Source organism: Emys orbicularis, chromosome 9 (assembly GCF_028017835.1).
Source record: "Emys orbicularis isolate rEmyOrb1 chromosome 9, rEmyOrb1.hap1, whole genome shotgun sequence".
Taxonomy (NCBI): domain Eukaryota; kingdom Metazoa; phylum Chordata; order Testudines; family Emydidae; genus Emys; species Emys orbicularis.
This window is the reverse complement of record NC_088691.1, coordinates 15,077,604-15,094,839: the sequence shown is the minus strand read 5'-3', so window position 1 is coordinate 15,094,839 and position 17,236 is coordinate 15,077,604. Positions and strand designations below refer to the sequence as shown.

The 17,236-nt window shown below is 42.4% G+C and overlaps 1 protein-coding gene across 1 annotated transcript in view; it reads right to left on the bottom strand.

Annotated features, from left to right (window-relative positions):
• The window catches only part of STAG2 (STAG2 cohesin complex component), a 178,293-nt gene that overhangs the window by 13,374 nt on the left and 147,683 nt on the right, over positions 1-17,236 (bottom strand). Inside the window, exons 25-31 of the mRNA XM_065411203.1 lie at positions 15,064-15,203; positions 12,034-12,135; positions 9,561-9,709; positions 8,710-8,838; positions 5,372-5,577; positions 4,722-4,911; positions 4,522-4,635 (exon numbers count right to left, since the gene is read on the bottom strand). Of these exons, the coding sequence (XP_065267275.1) occupies positions 4,522-4,635; positions 4,722-4,911; positions 5,372-5,577; positions 8,710-8,838; positions 9,561-9,709; positions 12,034-12,135; positions 15,064-15,203 (1,030 nt within the window). The remainder of the gene's footprint in view (positions 1-4,521; positions 4,636-4,721; positions 4,912-5,371; positions 5,578-8,709; positions 8,839-9,560; positions 9,710-12,033; positions 12,136-15,063; positions 15,204-17,236) is intronic.

The following is a 17,236-nucleotide window of genomic DNA, read 5'->3' as shown; positions in this document are numbered from 1 at the left end:
TTCCCAAACTGTGACCTGTACATGGCCCACGGATCACAGTATGGCCAATGTGTAGGGAATGGCATGTGGGGTTGGTTGGAAGTCGCAGATAATAAGGATGTGTAGCTAATGAGTTTTGTGCCTGTCCTGAATGTAAGGGTAAGGGGTAGTTCTCCTCTTCCTCGTCATGGAAGAGCAGTACCATCCTCAGAGGAGAAAAGAAGTAGTGCTGTGACTCCGGATAAAAGGATGGAGGCAGAAGGAGCTCATGTCTAAGTAATGGTGACTCAGGCAGGTCAGATATGAGCAGGTCCTTAGGGTATCTGAACTCCTGGGGAGGAGGGAGGAGCACCATTGGCACCGGCGGATGCATCAGTATAGAGGGAGAGGTGCATTCGCTTGGGCAGCCAGCAGATGGAGTCGAGGTCTTGCATGGTGCCGAGGTGTCATTGGTGCCAGAGAGCGCACAGGTGCAGAGCTTGGTCAGTGCTGAACGTACTGTCGACACCAACAGAGTTGCCGGTGGTTTCATCAGTGCCATGGAGCCTGAAGTTGATTTGGTTGGGGTGTCCGTTTTTGAAGATCTCGTGCCAGGGTCCTCGGTGCCCAGAGACGGTGCTGTCGACTGCAGATCCGCCCGTTTTGGCTCTTTAGCTGTGGTACCAGAGGTACTCAGATGGTCCCTGGAGCTATGTCTCATCCCCAAAGATGTCAAAGCTACTGACTTTGTAGGGGATGGTGCTCTGGTGGGCGGTTTGTCAAGAGGATGATGAGGTAGTTAGTTTCCTCCCATCAGCATGGGAAAAAAACAGTTACTAACCTTTGTTCTTCGAGATGTGTTGCTCATGTCCATTCCGTGCTAGGTGTGTGTGTGCTGCACGCACGGTTGCTGGAGATATTTCCCTGGTTATATTTTGAGCTGGTTCTAGCACCCTCTGGAGCCATGCACAGGTATGTGCTAGTATAAGGGGGGGGGGGGGGGGGCGCACCACTGGCACCGCACCCTCTCAGTTCCTTTGTGATGGTTAACTCTGACAAAGGGATTGGCGGGTGGGTCATGGAATGGACATGAGTAATGAAATCAAGTCCGGGTGGAGTGGAAGCGAGAGTGGAGCTGCCACCGAGAGGTCCAGAATGTGCTGAACCAATGCTGGCATGGCCACACTGGTGCTATTAGGATAACCCTTGCCTTATCCCATTTGATTTTTAGAGAACATTGTGAACAGCAAGGGGATCAGTGGAAAGGGGTACGGCAGATGGTTTTCCCATGAGAGCACAAAGGCATCGGAGAGGGAGCCTGTGCTGTACCCACACAGTGAATAGAACTGATGGCATTTCCTGTTCTGATTGGTGACGAACAGGTACTCCTGAGGAGGATCCCACCTCTGGAAGATAACACAGATGACTTCCAGGTGAAGGGACCACTTGTGGTGAGAGGAGAAGGACCTGCTGAGGTGATCTGCCAATACGGTCTGGGCTCCCGGGGTGTGAGACGCCTCGAGATGGAGTGTCTTGCACAAAAGTCCCATAGAGTGACGGCCTCCTGACCCAAGGTGGATGATTGGCCCCTCCTTGTTGATATAAAACATGGCTGCTGGAATGCCAGGATCAGGTAGGGCTTGCCCCTGGGTGGTGCCGGAGGACCTGGTGTCGGAAAGGTGCCTGATGAACCCTGTTCCCTTCTGGTTCTGGAAGCAACAGATAGTAGGTTCCCCAGTGGGTATCGTGGCTCCCTGGTATCAGAGGAGGGTCCCACACCAGACTCAACTCTCTTGATGGAGTCAATGGTGCCGACGCATGTCCAGGGGTAGAAGAGCGGCCCAGTGCAGGTCTCACTCCGTCTCCCTGCTTGTTCCTCTTCTGCACCTGCGAGCGCCCTCTCTCAGTGCGCTGCTTTTTGTGCTTCTTCCATGGTACCAGGGATGAAGAACAGTACTGGGAAGCGCTTGGTGCTGAGGGAGCACTTTGCACCAACGCCGAAATACTCACTGCCAAATTGGACTCGCTCGGCTCTGAGACAGGCTTGAGGGTGGCCTCTGAGGATAGCCTTTAGTCTGATGTCCCGGTCCTTCTTAGTGTGGGGTCTGAAGTCTCAACAGATTTTACACTTGTTCTTAATGTGAGTTTCCCCCAAGCACTTTAAGCAACTCGAGTGCAGGTCACTCACGGGCATAGGTTTGCCACGAGAGGCACAAGACTGGAAATCTGGGGCATGCCCAGTCCCTGGGACAAAAAATCCTTTGATAAGACCTACATACACTAACTATATAACTATCACTTTCAAAAACTATATACGCTGAACTATTAATACTACGAACGGAGAAAAAGTCCAAAACCACTAGGAAGAGACTAGCCAAAGCAAGGAGGTAAGAAGGAATTGAGAGAGTGCGGGGCTGTCAGCACCCCTTATACCAATACACACACGCATGGCTCCAGAGGGTGCTAGAGCTGACCCAACGGATACCGCTAAGAGAAAAATCTCCGGCAACAGTACACGTAGTAAGCACATACCCAGCATGGAATGGACATGAGCAAGCACTCGAAGAAAAGATTTCTTCTTAGAAGGATGTGGCGAATGAGGGTTGGTGGATGACCTAGCAGTGTGAGAGAGCCACATAAGGGAAGTGTCCAGACCATGGTCCGATGCTCCATGAGAAGTCATAGCCAAATGTCTCGGTCTTTTCTGGCCCGGACAGTCAGGCTGTGGCAATGGGTACACTTCTGTGGGATATGTCCCTCACCCAGGCAGTGGATGTACTGTGGGTGACTGTTGCTTACCGGGAATGCCTGCCAGCAGGAAACATACCTCTTAAATCTAGGAGATCCGGGTATAAGGATGAGGAAGAAAGCTTCCCTGGCGGGAAGCGGGAAAATGAAATCCTAAATTACAAATTAACGGGAAGGGTAAGAGGAAGGAAAAATGATAAAGAAAAGAAATAACTACTAAACTACACTAAACTAACAGGTAAGGCACTATCTAACAGCTCAAAGGATGGAAACGCTGTGGTCTGGATTCCGTCCCATACCAAAGGCACTTGAGAAGGAACTGAGAGGTAGATGGACTGCACAGAGCTATATATACACATGCTACACGCGCCATGCAAGACAGGGAGGTGTGCATGTGTGGTCCAACGGGCACTGCTAATGAAGATCACTGATCCCAGGAGCAGGGAGCGCTGCTGCACCTACAGTGGAGCACCCATAGGGACATCACTCAACGAAGGAATCAATCTTGGTTCAACTAGACAGCCTGGTAGCTGGAAGGAACTTAGAGGTGGGTCAAAGCCATGGATCCTTTTATATGCTTGGGTCTAAAATGTTCAGAGCCATGAGAGAGCATGGTCCCAAAGGCCAAAACTTTCTAGCATGTTCTGGTAACAATATGTATGTGAAGGTGCTTCCCAAAAACATGGATCTCTACAGGCAATTCTTGAACCTACCCTTACAAAAACTCCTGCCCACTCTCCCAATCCATTACAAATCATCGGCCCAAGAAAGCAGCATTGGCGCCGCAGAATGATGCGGACATTACACCCATCACTGACAACAGCCTATATGAGTGTGGGGTATTGTGTGTTTTCCCTCCCTGCCTAACAAAAATGAGATAAATTTTTAACAGTCTTAGTTTAAAAAAATTAAAAAATATGTTTTTATTTTGCAAAATCATGCAATCGTTAAAAATCTGAAATTCCCTGTAACTTGTCTTAAACCATCCCCATAAGAGCTAGCTCTAGCAATTATCTTGACCAGGATAATAGTTGTTGTGACACTCCGTTGTGTCACTCAGTGTAAACTCACTGAGTGACAACCAGATTGGTTGTGGGCATGCCTAACGTGGGAGACACTGTTTATTAATTTATAATGTGTTAAATTCCATTGTTAGTTTTGTCATTTGGAGCAACTAGGCAATGTTTTACAGGTCTACCTTTTTAGATCTGTGTAAGTAAGTTTGGATAATCATAAGTACATACCACTGGACTTCTTGGACTAAACAACTTCTCTGAACTTCAAGTGTTTGTTTTTCAACAGTCACAAAAATTAAACATGATCTTGGAATCAAGACTTTTTCTTCTACACATATAAAGCTCTTGTTTTAATAATCTTTTTACTCAAAAAGATATTGCATTCGAAGAGTATTCTCCAGTACAATTCAATACAGTATACCAAAATTTGCCACAGATAACAGTTAATTTAGCATCAGATTCAAGTTCATATTTGTATCAAACTCATGTCATGCTAAAAGACACGGTATTACTTTAAATCTTTGGAATCTATGAGAAAAAATAAAAATAGTAAGAAATGAAAAAGCTTAAATTGCTTAGTCATATAAGCTAAGTTAATTTTATCTTAGCTTCATTTCTATTTTGCCATTGCTTCCATCTCTAGGCATTTCTAAGATGCCAATTGCCAAGATATCAAAGCAACTCAAAAATAGTAAAATTCAAAAAGTGTAACAGGGGACTATACAAGTATATATAGTCTATGAAGCCACGCACAAGAAAATTGAAAAAAATTATAATCTTTTTACTCAGTCTTACTCACATGGCATGCTGCAAGTTAGTTCTCAGTTTGACATAGTTCATCGCTGCCCTTTCTTGCTGTTGCCTAGCTGCTTCTTCTTGTTGTCTTTGAGCCAACATCCACGTTACTTGCGTGCTTAAAAAAAATTATTCTCCTTTAAATGTGAACTGGTTTCATATTTGAACAGTAATACAATGTATGTGTTAGTTGTTTCTACATACTTGTAATCAAGTGGAGCTTGATGGTGTTCAGGCTGCATTGGATATACACCCATGTAACTTTCTTCAGGTCGCAACCGCTTAGGCTCCCTCATGATTGTGGAAGTGAGTTGTGGCGTTTGCATCATGACTGGTGTGTGCATTGTCTGCTCCCTGTTCAACCACATGCTGTCACTACTACTGCTTTCTTCAGCTGAAAGTGAAGAACAATATCAGCATATACTTTTCACACCAATTTAAAATCAAATTATTTAAATATGACAAATATAGAGTGATATATTTTTCAAGGTGTCCATTAGGGATCAATAATAACTTTTAAGAATCTGCAGAGTAAAATGTACTCAAGAATGCCTTGGCACAACTGACCATTGCATAAATTATTTTAAATACCTTACCACTAAAAGCACATTGTTTTTTCCTTCACTTGATCTGTGTGCCCATGTCTTATCATTCAGACTTCCTATTCAGGGTAGCATTGCAAGAAATATATATACAGAAAATTAGGTTGTAAAGATACATTAAAGGACAGAGATACTCTTATCAATCTGACAAATGTGAAAACTCAAGGTCAGATCCCCAGCTTGTGTAAATGAGGTTGGCTTCATTAACTTCTGAAAACGTCAATATATTTCGTAGTAAGAAAAAATTCACACCTTCAGGTATTTTCCGCTTCCCTGTGGCTGGTTTTGTTTTCTTATTCCTTACTGTAGAACCTCGACTGCTGATTCCGCTAATGACTGACATAGTATCATCATCACCTCCAGCTAGTAAGGAGTTCCTATAAGACATGAGAGGAAGCCACACATCTTCTCTTCGTAGAGACATCTGAAAGGTCATGAACTTCTCCAAGTAAACATACCTTTAAAAGAAATAATGATTATAAATGTGCAGAATATATTAAGACATTCCTATATTTTAAGAAATGTAAATTTGATTACTCAAAAACTTGCATCATAATGTCATCTTCATTCCTAATTTCAAATACTTTTATAATCTAATTAACAAAAAAGTCTTGCCAACAGCAAACTCAACAAGATGGCTAGACTTGTTCATCCACCTTAGCGTGAAAACAACTGAAACAAATAGTTTGCCTTGTTGTGATCATACTGTTTGCTCCAGTCTAATTACTCATGGCATATCAAAAATTCCATTTTAGAGATTATATACACATTTAGTACATGAACAAATAAAGGTTACTTGTAACTTGACATAGTCACACTTATGGATAATGTGCCAACCGGTGCAACTTAATCTCTAAGCAGTGCCTATTAGCGGGTGCATGTGTGCTCTATTACCCCTCCCATCCGTGTTCACAAACATTCTGAGGGTGAGAAGCTATGTAAGTGGGTGCTGCGCCTTCTACCATCTCAATTCCTTCTAGTGATGACCCAAAGAAACAAAGATAGGACTCTGAAAAGGAGGGGAGGGTGGGTGGGAAGTGTGAATATACAGAGTCACCTCAAAGAACTCAAGTTACAAGTAAGAATACTTCATTTATTCATGTCTTAAATGCTTATATAATCTGCAAAATGGAATCTTTGGTATTCCATTTTACTTTGACGAAGACTTGGACCTGGACCTGAATGACTTCCTCTTTTGTTGAAACTGCAAGGAAGAAGCTGTCTGCTGGTGTTGTTGCTGTCTTTGAGTTGAAAGATACAATGAAGATTGAGGATAAAACTGTATCTAGTAACAAAAAGGGTTAGGTGGTCTCCTTCTAGCGGTGGAAAACAAACCAAGCAAATGAGTAGATTTAGTCTTAACTTTTCCAAAAGCTCGTCCTCCTTGTTACTGAAAAGAGAATCACTCTCAAAGGTGAGATCCCAAATCTTAAACCTAGTGTCCAGGGTCATCAACAGACCAGGGATGTCTTCTCAAAGTAACAGCAGATACTAAGACTCTGGCCGAAGAATCAAAAATATCAAAAGAAGCCCTGAGAACATGCTTTGTCACATTATGTCCCTCTCCCAAGATAGCACTGGCCAATCTTCTGTGTTCGTCTGATAACGCTTGCACAAAGATAGCCATTTTCTCCTACAGATAGAATTTATATAGTGGGACATTGCCACTAGGTAATTAGATACTCTAATACCTAGAGATTAAGAAAAAAATTCTTTTCAGGGCATCCAACTTCTTCCCTCTTTATCTGTGGGGGTTGAATGAGCTTGACCAGACCTAAATATATTACTCGCTACTGCAACCACCAAACAATGTGGCAAGGGAAAAATATGAAAAACACAAAAACTCCTCACATGGGATTTGATACAGTTCATCTGACTTCTTAGAAATGGGCTGACAGGAAGCAGGGGTAACACAAATTGCTTTAGTAGGTTGCAAGAGACTATCCAAAATAGAGGTACAAAATGTCCAAAGGGCTGAGAAAACCAAGAGTTGGGGGGCATAAATGTGGAGGGCTCAGATCTTTTGACTCTTTCTTGATCCTCTTTAATTGTGGATCTGTCCTCAGATATACTATGGATCTCACTGGAGAAAACAGCCCAGAGGATGAAGAAACATGAACTGTGAGAAAGGTCTGTCTGGTGATCCTGTAGGAGATTTAGGAGGAGGAGGCAGAGATGGTCCAGAGAAAGAGCATCTTCCATCCTTCCTCTCTTATCATCAGTAGGGGATTTAGACCTTGGAACTGACAAAGTCTTCCTTTTCCTATCCTCAAACGATCTCTCACTCATATCCAATGAACAATCAGATGCCAAACAAACTTCTACTACTACTGTAACAGTCCTCTTCGGATCAGTCATTGATACTAGGTTTGATAAAGACAACTGCCTATCTGACAGCGGCTGTCTTCTCCTTCACCTTTTTCTTTGGAACTGACAGCATACTTCCTTAACTTCAGTCTGAACACATGGTGCCTTTGACATTCTCTCAGCTTTAACAGGAGGATCTTACTAACTAGGCATGTCAGCTAGAACCAATAAAGACATCCCTGGGACTTCTTAGGCACCCTACCTTGATGCAGTTGGAGCTGATAGAGACCTCTTAGCATTTGGATCTGAAGATCTCTCAAAACCCAAAGGTCTAGCAGTAAGTTTTCTTAAGCAGGAGCACCTAGCAGCCTGTTTTACCTCTCATTACACATTCTGGGTGTGAAGGTCCAACAGATGGAACACCCAGAGGGAGAGTGACTCTCACTGAGGCACTTAACACATCTCACTTGATCATCCCAATGCCGGAAAATTGACTGAACAGAGAGCACATCTCTTGGAACCTGGCTTCTTCTTTGGATCTGCCAACCTACAGAACCAAACCTAAAAACTAAAACTAAAAATTACTAACACACTAACTATACTAACAACCAAAAAACAAAACAAAAAAACACAACCACCACCACCAGGCTATCCAAGACACTACGGTAGGAATAAAAATCGGATCCAAAGGACCGGAACAGTTCACTTCCATCTAGCACTAGCAGCTGGAAGGAATTGTGGTGGTAGAGGGCACAGCGCCCCCTTATATAGCCCCACTCTCAGAATGTTCATGAACGCTGAGATGAGGAGGTGCACCTGTGTTCTAACAGGCACTGCTCAGAAAGATTCCATAGATGAGCCAACCAGTGCAGCCTATTACCTATATAACTAGGAATATATACAGCCACTTGAAGAAGTGCAAGCTTTTCAAACTGTTAATGCTCTTTATTCTTTCCATGAAAAGCTATGATTTCAATAGCTGAAAGGAGAACAGGAGACACCAAGTAATCTATTAACAATTATAGAACAGCTAATACTTCCTTAGTTTTTAACTAATATTACTATATACTTATTACAAAAAACAGGGACTCTGCTTTAATAGCTTGCCTTTCCCTTGCTTTTCTATTAATTCTAAAGCTTACTGAAGTTTACCTCAACATTAGTGATAGCAATTTTTTGCCTAGTTAATAGACGGCATTAAAGATAAAATGTTATCAAATTTAACTATGATGTTTTCATCATTTAACATTTCATAATATTAAGAACTTTCAGAGAATACTTACACTGTTCTTTTGTCTTGTCTGAGAAGTTTGGAGGAGAACTCACTCAGAATATCAAGAAATGCCAAATTTAAAGGAGGATGGCTCTCACCTTGTGGATTAGGCTCTTTAAAAGCAAACTCTATGCCATCTCTGAAAATAAAAGTTAAAAATTAAGATTCAGAAGAATTACCTATTTTACAGTTTTCTATAGCACCACCCACATGACCAAAGTATCTAATCACTGAGAGAGTTCTAATCTGTCATTTCACTCCTTTCCCCCTGCATTAAATCCATGAAGAACAAGATCAAGGTCAAAACCACCATTCTTCCAGAGGTATTGGCTAGGACACCCTTGAAAGTTGTCAGTGTTACTCCTATGTGAACTGGTGGAATTGCTGTCTCCATAACCTTTCTTGATCCTCTCTAGTGCATGGAATGAATTTGGTTCTCCAACATGACAAGGAAGAGTACTACCAGTAGTCAACTGGGTCAGCCTTCTTTATCAACATAAAGAGGTTGAAAACACTTCTTCATGATACTTGCTAGCATGTCATGTAGTGTAAGAAGAACCAGAATGAGGCTGAACAGTAAAGTTATTCAGTGCTTCAGTTTTTATTTTGGTGTAGTACAGTCAGGCTCCACTTAAAGCTATGGAAAACATGGTTCTTAGAATCAAGTGAAACTACAATAGCAAATCACTTTTTTCACCTCTACCTGACTGGCAAAATAAAAGATCCTCAATTAGCATTAAAACATTTTGTATTAATACATCACTTTGGTAAATTCCCAAAACAAAATATTTGTCATGTCAGAGACAAAATTTCTTGTCTGCAGAAATGAAGTAAAAAAAAATAAACGTATCAGATAATTACTTGTGTAACATGGCAATAGCTTCTCTTGTTTTCAGTTGATCAAGTCCAAATGTTAAAGCAAAACGTCGAGCAAGTTCCTTAATACCACTAAATGTCGGTGATGATCTGTCAAAATTATAACCATTTTCTTGTATCATCTCATTGAAAAGCTGCATGAAATGAGGAAGAAAGATATTTACTGATTAAAATATACCAAATATTGTATAAAACTAGACTGAGAACCAGATTTCTCACTTTTGTGATTGTAAGAAAATAAATTTTGCATAATTAGGCAATGTTTCATTACAAAATAATGAAAACTGGTGATTTATGAAAACCTAGGTCTACAAATACATTTCCCTGTCAAGTCAGGATTATTCCTTAAAGTATATTCTCTAATATGTTTAGTCTAGATTTAGATATCCCGGGATATGAGGCTTTCAGCACATTCCGAATGAGACAACTGCACAGTTTAGTACACCTTGTTCTCAGGGCAATTCCCCAGATTCCCATCCTAAATATTTTATATTTAGGTATCCACACAGGTTCTCATGTGACTCCTATCACTGTAGTGTGGAGTGCCTACTCAACCCATTAATTTCTAGTTCATCCTTTGTACCACCCTAAATGAAAGTTTCTCCTCTCCACCTCTACGGTGAAATTCTGGCCCCACTGACGTCAATGGCAAAATTCTCACTGACTTCAATGGGGCCTAGATCCCCCCCGCCCCTCCCATGTTTATATCCTTCATTTATTGGTAGACCTACGCCAATATTTGGCAAAACTGAACACACGGAGCTCTTTTAATCTTTCCTCTTAAATCAATACTTCTAGCTTCCCACTTTGGTGCTATTCATTAAACTTCTTTCCATTTGTCAGTATCTTTTTTGTAACAAGGTACTGGAGCAAAATACAATTTACATGCATTCATGAACAAAATGATTGCTAGCAGCTTGTTCCATGAAGTGTCTATTTATGCAGTTCATTGCGTTTTTTGCAGTTATATTACACGGCAAAATGTCTTATTTCTTGTACACTATGGGTATGTCTACACAGGGATAAAAAACCTGCAGCTGACTCAGGTCAGCTGACTTGGGCTCAGGATCTGAAAAATCACTGTGCAGCTGTTCGGGCTTGGGCCCTGCGAGGCTAGAAGGTCCCAGAGCTTCGGCTCCAGCCTGAACCTCTACACAGTGACGTTTAGCCTCGCAGCCTGAGTCAGATGACGTGGGCCAAACACACCCTGGCTGCAGGTCTTTTATCCCTGTGTCAACATACCCGATCAGTCCTATGATCTCTTTTCAGCTCTTCTGCTTCCAAGGGTTCTCCCCTATAATGTCGTTTCCTAGATGCATTAGTAAGCATTTTTCCAAGTTTAATATATTTTTTACATTCTCTGGGTCCCTTTGTATTTTTTTCCCAACCAGACTGGTATTTGGAACTCCTGTCAAGTTGGCATTATGTGACCGTTATTAGTATACTGTTTAATACCTTTTTAAATCATTAGATTGTCTATAGGATACATGTAGAGAAGGCTGATGAGATGGCAGCATTTTATGGTTTCACAAAAAATTACTAACTTAAGCCTGTTGGATAGAGTCAAAAACTGTATAAAGAGAAATTAGCAGTTACTTGAACATTTTTCTTTCTAGGCCAGGGGTTCTCAAACTGGGGGCCGGGACCCCTCAGAGGGTCGCAAGGTTATTACATGGGGGGGTTGCGAGCTGTCAGCCTCCACCCCAAACCCCGCTTTGTATCCAGCATTTATAATGGTATTAAATATATTTAAAAGTGTTTTTAATTTATATGGGGGGGAGGAGAGGTCGCACTCAGAGGCTTGCTATGTGAAAGGGGTCATCAGTACAAAAGTTTGAGAATCACTGTTCTAGGCCTACAATCCTAAAATGAGATCCATGTGGGTGGTCCCCTGCAAACACACAGCACCCCACTAACGTCAATGTGGGTCCACCTGAATTATGTCATTGCTGAATTAGGGTTTTGAAAGATATTTTAATTTCTGAGATGGATGAAGCCTTTGCCAAGCATTGATGTGTAATAGACTTACCTTATTTTTTTCATTACTAGATAAAATGAAAACAGTGGGGGGAAAAGTGGGAGCTATTTTTCCTTGTTGATCTGCTCAAGAACATGTAATTAAGGAAGTTTGTAATGCATTTATCATATTATTAAAATGAACATGTGGCTCCACTCACTATTCTAGAACTGGAAGATATTATGATAGAGTCCCTCTTCATTAGATTTTTACAATCTTTTCCCCACCTTTCATTAACATAATACTTGAAGACAAATGCAGAATAAGCAGCGTTTTCTTTAAATCACCTTAAAAATAATTATAGAGCCTTACTTTACAGTTAAATACCTCCTTCTAACCCTCCCCTCCACACAATTTTCTATGAAAAGTTACCCACAACCAACAAGGAATATTTTATTATTCTGCATTTATATATGAACATTTAAAATGAATAATTCTTACCTGCTGTAAACTAAGAATAAGCGTCTTCGCACACTGAATTTTGTCTATCTGTCTTGTTTTACTCATTGTTTCTTTGATAATATCTCCATAGTCATTGTAATACTAGAAAAAATCCACACAAAACAGCTGAAGCTTTAGATTTTAGAAAAATACATTTTACTACTGAGACCTTCAGAAAAGAATGATGCATTATGTACTTTATTTACCATGTACTTTGCTAGAAACATGTTTAGTACCTAACAAGAAGGAAATGATGAAATAGCTTTACAGTGTTAAAAAAAACATTTTTCACCACTATAAAATTATACTCTAAAAATTTGAAATTTTTGAGAAGTTCAACAGAAATTTTCCATTGCCTTTCATACCCTGTTAAATGAACAAGAGTGTTTGTTTTGAGGCAGAATGACCTACAGTAACTCCCCACTTAACGTCCTCTCGCTTAACGTTGTTTCGAACTTACATCCCTGCTCAATGATAGAACATGCTCCATTTAAAGTTGTGCAATGCTTCACTATAACGTCGTTTGGTTGCCTGCTTTGTCCATAGCTGGTAGCCCCCCTATCAGCTCCCCTACACCCCCCCACCGACTGGCAGACCCTGCGGATCAGCGCCTCCCCCCCCCCCCCCCACCTCCTTCCCGCGGCAGTCAGCTGGCTTGCGGCGTTCAGGAGTCAGGAGGCGCCTGCACACCGTGTCCTCGCACCTCCCTCCTGAACACCGCAAGCCACCTGATTGCCGCGGGCAGGAGGGAGGGGAGAGGAGCGAGGACACGGCGTGCAGAGTAAAAGGGGAGATGGGGGGGGGGGGAGGAGAAGAAGTGGGTTAAGGGTGGGGGCTTGGGGGAAGGGTGGAGTGGAAGGGCCGAGGGTTGAGCCCCCCGCCCCTGGTGCTTGCAGAGTAGGGGAAGCTGCCGCTGCTGCGCAATGTGCTTCTCCTAGCCTACAGCACCTTCAGCCTCCTTGCCTGCCTCACTGTCTCAAGTGCCAGTGGGCTGTGCCTGTGTGGGGTAAGGCGGGGGCACCTCCCAACTATAGTACTGTACTGTATGGCCAAAAAAAAAATAAAAAAATTCCCTGGAACCTAACCCCCCTATTTACATTCATTCTTATGGGGAAATTGGATTCACTTAACAACGTTTCACTTAATGTCGCATTTTTCTGGAACATAACTACAAGGTTAAGTGAGGAGTTACTGTATTTAGCTTCATGGTTGACAGGCAGCCATACTTAATAAATACACAAGGATTAGTAGCACTGCCTTTCTTGGGAGGAGAGCTTGTTCTCGTAATTCTGGTGACAGTGGTGGGGAAAGTCCATTTTCTTTGTGGCAAAGGGGGTATTCCTTCCTCAACTTCCACAGGAGGGCTACCTGGCCTCCATAGCTGCCTTCTTTAATTAATAAATATAATAAAATCTCCGCCATTGTTTCTTAAAAGTATTTAAAATTGAATCAAGAACCTATATTTACTCCTTAGTTAGCCAGAAAGCACGTTAAAACAATTAGGAGAGAACCTCTGTCACTATGGTTTAAAAAAAAAAAAAAAAAAGCTGTACACTCAAGCAAAGTACACACTACAGCTTAAGTTGGTATAATTTATGTGCCTCAGGGGTGTGAATAATCCACCCCGTGAGTGATGAAAGTTACACCGACCTACATGCCAGTGTGGACAGCATTACGTTGGTGGGAGAGCTTATCCTGCCGACACTGCTATTGCTGCTTGCGGGGGCTGGAGTAATTAAGTCAACGGGAGAGCTCCCTTCCATCAGCTTAGAGCAGTGGTTCTCAATCAGGGGTATGTGTACCTTTGAGGTTATGCAGAGGTCTTCCAGAGGGTACATCAACTTATCTAGATCAGTGGCTTTCAACCTTTCCAGACTACTGTACCCCTTTCAGGAGTCTGATAGGTCTTCCGTACATTATACCTCACTTAAAAACCACTAACTTACAAAATCAGACATAAAAATTCCAAAGTGTCACAGCACACTATTACTGAAAAATTGATTACTTTCTCAATTTTTTCCATATAATTATAAAGTAAATAAATTGGAATATAAGTATTGTACTTACATTTCACTGTATAGTATATAGAGCAGTATAAACAAGTCATTGTCAGTATGAAATTTTCGTTTGTACTGACTTTGCTAGTGCTTTTTTTGTTAGCCTATTGTAAAACTAGGCAAATATCTAGATGAGTTGATATAGTCCCTGGACGATCTCTGTGTACCCCCACGGTACATGTAGCCCTGGTTGAGAACCACTGACTTGTTTATACAAATCAGGCTCCTGAAGGGGGTAGAGTAGTCTGCAAAGGTTAAGAGTCTCTGGTTTAGGGCATCTGCACTAGCCGTGCTACAGCTGTAAGCTCTGTAGTGTAGGCCATAGGTCAGAGGGGGGAACAGGATGGAATAGTTAATGCATTTTTTGTACAGCTAAGGAGCAAAGACGTTTTACGTTCACAGACAGAAGGCTCAGGATTAGCAGGTATGGCTTTGGATCCCAGGAACAGAGGGTATTATTTATTGAACTAAAGCAGTAATCTATGTGTAATGAGTAAAATTTCTATTTGTTGGGAATCTCTGTTCCCTGGATGATTTTTCCCTCCTACAAAACTCTAAAAGATCTTGTGTATCAAAAAGAATTTCATTTTCATTTGGAATTAGCCATCATTCAGTTGATTTTTATTCATGTACAGTAACGAGGTTAAAAAAAGCCAGCTACCTTCCCATACTCAAACAAGAAATCAAAAGTACCATATATCAGGATGGGAAATAAATCTATTAAAAGTGTTAAAGATCAGCTGTGGGAATAATTTTACACAATAAAATAATGTGTTACTCTGACACAATAATGTTGTCTTTGCAATTTTCCATATGGAAACATGGGGAACAACTACCTGTTTATATTGGATTTAAAATATATCTTTCACATAATCAAAGAAACAGGCCCCCACAAGGTTTAATTACAAATACAATTTTTGTTATATTGCAGTATTTTTAATGTTTCGCTATTATACAAAATCTTCAAATTTACCTTCATATATTGCTTGAAAATATCTGCAGCAGTATTCATTTCAACCACAGTATATACAATAAGTTTACAAAAAGCTGCAAGCAAATTTCTTCTTTTGTGCAATGCTTCAATCTTGCTAGCTTCATCATCCTGCTGTCCATCTGGAAGGTATACAAAGCATTAAACTACTTAGGACTTTTGTTGTTTTTTATTATTCAGGTCATTTACTTACTCAAGTGGCTGAACACTTTACATTTTAGCCTTCTACTTCTATATGAAGAAGTGTTATAGCAAAACACCAGGAGTCAAGGCTCAAGAATTCTGTTAGCTTTCCCAGTAACTCACTGTTACCTTGAGACAAATGACTTCACCCGTCTGAAAAATGGGACTAGTACCTATTCCAAAGGAGTGTTATAAGGTTTAAATAAGGCTTCTAAAGTACTTTGAGATCATTGAATGGAAGGTGTTACTTTACCATAAGTGTATTTCCTAACAATAAAGCAGCCAGATTACTGTGACAAACTATTAATTTCAATGTTGTGTGGCAATATTTGGCTAAACTAATACATTTTTAATGTTTGCTAAAAGCAGCCTAATTACTACAATTTATTTTCTACTTTTTGGTAATGAAAAAGTGTCTCTTTTTGATGTTTATATAAACAGTTACATTCTGACCAAATAAAACGGTTACTTACCTTCTGTAACTGTTGTTCTTCGAGATGTGTTGTTCACGTCCATTACACATTAGGTGTGCGCGCGCCGCGTGCACGAACGTCGGAAACTTTTTCCCTCAGCGGCTCCCCTCGGGCCTGCAGGGTCTCCCCTCCCGCCAGAGCGGCGCCCCGCTCTAGCGTATATATATCCCTGCCGGCCCGACCCTCCCTCGGTTCCTTCTTGCCGGTGACTCCGACAGAGGGGAAGGAGGGTGGGAAGTGTAATGGACGTGAACAACACATCTCGAAGAACAACAGTTACAGAAGGTAAGTAACCGTTTTTTCTTCTTCGAGTGATTGTTCACGTCCATTACACATTAGGTGACTCACAAGCTTACCACTGGAGGAGGGTAGGAGTCAAGGAACAACTGATTGAAGCACCGCCCTGCCGACCATCGCGTCATCTCTGGTCTGATGATGGATCGCGTAGTGGGCTGTGAACGTATGCACCGACGACCAGGTGGCTGCTTTGCAGATTTCCTGGAGCGGAACCTGTGCCAAGAAGGCCGCCGAGGACGCTTGGGCCCTAGTTGAGTGAGCCCTGATCTCCGGGGCTGGTACGTTGGCGAGCTCGTAGCACGTGCGTATGCAAAGCACAATCCATGCCGACAAGCGTTGCGTCGAAATAGGTTGGCCTCTCATTCGCTCCGCAACGGCAATAAACAGCTGAGTCGATTTGCGGAATGGCCTGGTGCGGTCTAGATAAAACGCCAAGGCCCGACGGACATCAAGGGTATGCAGGCTGCGGTGGCTTGGGTCCGTATGGGGCTTGGGGAAGAACACCGGTAAACAAATGTCCTGCCCCATATGAAAGTGCGTGACCACTTTTGGAAGGAATTTGGGGTGCGGCCTCAGTTGCACCTTATCCTTATAAAAAACTGTATAAGGAGGTTCCGAAGTGAGGGCTCTCAATTCCGATACCCTCCTAGCCGATGTGATGGCCACGAGAAACGCTACCTTCCATGAGAGGTGCAGGAGGGAGCAAGAGGCTAGGGGTTCAAAGGGCGGCCCCATGAGCTTAGTGAGGACCAGGTTGAGGTTCCACGCGGGGACCGGTGGGCGCGAGTAGGGAAACACCCTCTCCAACCCCTTGAGGAATCGGACTACTGTGGGGTTGGAGAACACCGAAACCCCCAACTCCCCAGGGTGGAACGCCGATATGGCAGCCAGATGCACCTTAATTGAGGCGGGGGCGAGCCCTTGATGCTTGAGGTGTAGCAAGTAGTCTAGAATTGATGCGATTGAGGCCTGCAGAGGCTGGATGTGGTGAGGCTCACACCAGTGGGAGAACCATTTCCATTTGGCAAGGTAGGCCGCTCTTGTGGAGGGCTTTCTACTACCAAAGAGGACTTGCTGGACCTCATGAGAGCACCCGTGCTCCCTATCGTTTAGCCAGAGAGAAACCACGCCGTGAGATGTAGCGACGGTAGGTTCGGGTGGAGCAGGCGACCTCAGTCTTGTGTGATGAGGTCGTGATGGAG